General features: G+C 62.9%; 1 protein-coding gene across 1 annotated transcript; it reads right to left on the bottom strand.

Annotated features, from left to right (window-relative positions):
• Positions 1–243: 243 nt before the first annotated feature.
• On the bottom strand, positions 244–2952 carry LOC104626561 (mediator of RNA polymerase II transcription subunit 24; the record flags this gene model as incomplete). The annotated part of the gene is made up of 7 exons (XM_010294506.1): positions 244–343; positions 717–810; positions 1113–1291; positions 1693–1957; positions 2051–2226; positions 2573–2672; positions 2774–2952. Coding segments are annotated over 7 exons (1093 nt in total), but the record flags the coding sequence as incomplete, so codon positions are not given.
• Between the last annotated feature and the right edge of the window lie 31 nt (positions 2953–2983).

Below are 2983 nucleotides of genomic sequence, written 5' to 3'. Positions count from 1 at the left end.
AGGGAAGCTGTAACCTCATCGCCTTTCCTAAGTCATTCTGATCAGAGAAACAAAGAGCTTGACCTTTTCTAAGTGCAAAAGCTCCAGGGTAACTCAGCAAAACACACTTGAACACTCTAAATCTTCACCTGGCCAGCTTGGGAAGAGAAGCATTTTTGTGTCAATACACTTTTCACACCCAGAAACGAGCAGCGAGGCAGGACGGTGCCTTCCCCGGGAGCTGCCCTCCCCACCCGCACTTACTGGGGCTGGAGAGGATGTTGGCGTCTTCCTCGTTGGAGCTCAGCAGGCGCATGAGCTTGGAGGGCTGCGTGTCGTCCAGCGGGAACAGGCTGATGTAATCCTGGGGGGGGCAGAGGGGGTTCAGTCCCACAGCCCCTCTCTGAGGGGGGATCCTGGCCCCCATGTCTGGGACTGATGACCCACCCTGGGCCCTGCACAGCCCCACGGCCCAAGACTACGATCTCCGTTCACCCAGAGCATCTCAACCTGGGCCAACCACAGAGGGACACCTCATTACAGCTCCCCTTGCCCAGAAAAAGAGAAAGGGAAACCCCATCTTTTAAGGTCAAAGGACCTCAGACAGCCCAGAGAACCTGGGTAGGGAGTCTGGTCTCAGCTACCCACTCCTCTGGCCACCATCGCCTCCTGCAGACACTGCCCGCTCTTGCGCACAGAGAGCCTCCAACCAAACCCAACTCCACGCCGGGACGCACCTCAATATCCTCTCGGTGCCTCTTCTTCTGCCTGGTGGACGCCTGGCCCTTGTTGTGGGAGGAGTAGGAGCTCAGGGCACACCAGACGGAGAGCCTGGGGACAGAGCAGGGACACTGCGAGGTGCTGCCAGCCCGCCCTGATGATGGTGCACGAGCAAGGGAAGATGGCAGAGTACAGTGTGCGTCAGGACAGGGCATAGCAGGTCCCTCCTCAGTGAGAGGCAGCAGGGTACGGGGCCCAGGACACCCGCGTGTCTGCTCCTGTAGGCACTGAGCCAGGGCCAGAGTGGGAACCAGACGGCTGGGATCCCCGCCCCAGCACAGAGCATCTCCCCACCGCCCCAAACAGGCCCACCCACCCCCAAGGAAACGGTGCCCATGGGTCTGGGGTCTTACTTGGCCAGGGCCTTTCCCGGCGGGTCCATGAGGGTGTGCCACTTGGAGGAGTCTGTCAGCAGGTTGGGCAGGATGTGGCCCAGCAGGGTCCGCAGCTGCTGCATGTCCAGGCAGAAGATGGCATAGAGCAGCTCCACAGCCCGCAGCGTGTGCTCCTTCCGCGTCTCCTTCAGCAGCTCCTGCGAGGCGAGGGCAGGGCTGAGGGAGGCACGGGCACGGCTGCGCCTGCCCTGTTCACCTCCAGCACCCGGGACTGTCACAGCAGCCAGCCCAGGCACAACCAGGACTCCGGGGCACTAAGAGCATGGGCTAGACCCAGCAGTCCTGGGCTCGACACCCAGGCACGGCGCTGGGGGTTGCGGCTCTCCTTCAGCAGCTCCTGCGAGGCGAGGGCAGGGCTGAGGGAGGCACGGGCACGGCTGCGCCTGCCCTGTTCACCTCCAGCACCCGGGACTGTCACAGCAGCCAGCCCAGGCACAACCAGGACTCCGGGGCACTAAGAGCATGGGCTAGACCCAGCAGTCCTGGGCTCGACACCCAGGCACGGCGCTGGGGGTTGCGGCCACCTCCCTTCGCCCACCCATACCAGGTTGTTGCAGAACCAGTAGACACCCCCCATGTGCAGCAGGGTGTCGAAGATGTGGATGGAGCGGCTGTCGACCCAGCCCTTCTCCAGCACCTTGGTGAACACGCTCGTCAGCACCTCCTTGATGGGCTTCTTGGGGGGCAGCAGGTTCCAGTAGGGGATGGTGTCCATGCCCGTGGAGGGGAACTTGATCTGCGTGGCCGTCTGCTGCAGGACATCCGCGCACATGTGCTCCAGGATGGAGCTCATGATCACCACGCTGCAGCAGGGAGAGACGGGGTCACGCAAGCCCCAGGAAGCGCAAGAAAGGCAAGAGACTGCACGGCACAGGGCGTGGTGCACCGGAGCTCACCGCTCATTGTAGAACTGCAGCGTGTTCTCGCTGTACAGGGGGGTGGCCAGCTGCCGGATCATCTGCAGGGACTTCTCCCGCTCATCCAAGCCCAGCATGCGGACGTGGGCCACTAGCCAGGCCACCGCACACACTGCCATGCTGCACACCTTCCCCTTGATGTTGTCTGTGATTTTCTAGGAGAGGAATGGGAGCGGAGGTGGATGAGCACAGACATGTGGATGCACAGGCTTTATCTCAGCATCACCTCCCGGGGCTGTGGGCCCCGATTCCACGGGGCGAACCTGCCCCTGCAGCCCCACCGCCACTAACAGGGCGGTTCGGGGAAGCATCAGGGGCTGGAGCCACGTCAGTTCCCCACCCAAGTCATGAAGGAGCCAACAAGCTCCTCAGCGGCTGCAGGAACATTCAGGGCAGGAGGACAGGGGACCCCTGCCCGGCTCAAGCCGTGGCCCCTCCTCAGGACACAGGGCAGTGCCGGTGCCCCTGCTCTGCCCCACACTATCCTCCCGCCAGGCCCACCTGGATGGACTCGAAGGTGAGGACACTGTTCTCCCAGGCATTGAGAATCTCCAGGATGGCGGCTGAGATGCTCAGGCATGCCTCATGCCACTTCATCTGCCTGCCAGGGAAGAGAGAGGCGGGGGCTCAGGCGCTCCTTCAGGGAAGATGGGGTGGGTGCTCTCCTCCCGGTCCGCCCCAGCCCGCAGGCCAAGCTCTTACACCAGCTTCATCTCGGAAGAGTTGTTCAGGAGAGCAACCAGGGACTCCACCTTGGTGGAGTCGGGGCGGAAGCAGGGGTGGTCGGGGTTGAGGATCTTCCCCTCCTCGGGCATGCAGGTCAGCATCCAGGTTTCGAAGAAGGGCACCTCGCCCGCCGGGCTCAACTCCGACAGGATCACCTGGAGGGGAGCCGGCACAGGGTCTGCCACG

Source organism: Phaethon lepturus, unplaced genomic scaffold (assembly GCF_000687285.1).
Source record: "Phaethon lepturus isolate BGI_N335 unplaced genomic scaffold, ASM68728v1 scaffold25579, whole genome shotgun sequence".
Classification (NCBI taxonomy): Eukaryota; Metazoa; Chordata; class Aves; order Phaethontiformes; family Phaethontidae; genus Phaethon; species Phaethon lepturus.
The sequence above is the reverse complement of the archived record's forward strand: the minus strand, read 5'-3'. Positions and strand labels throughout refer to the sequence as shown.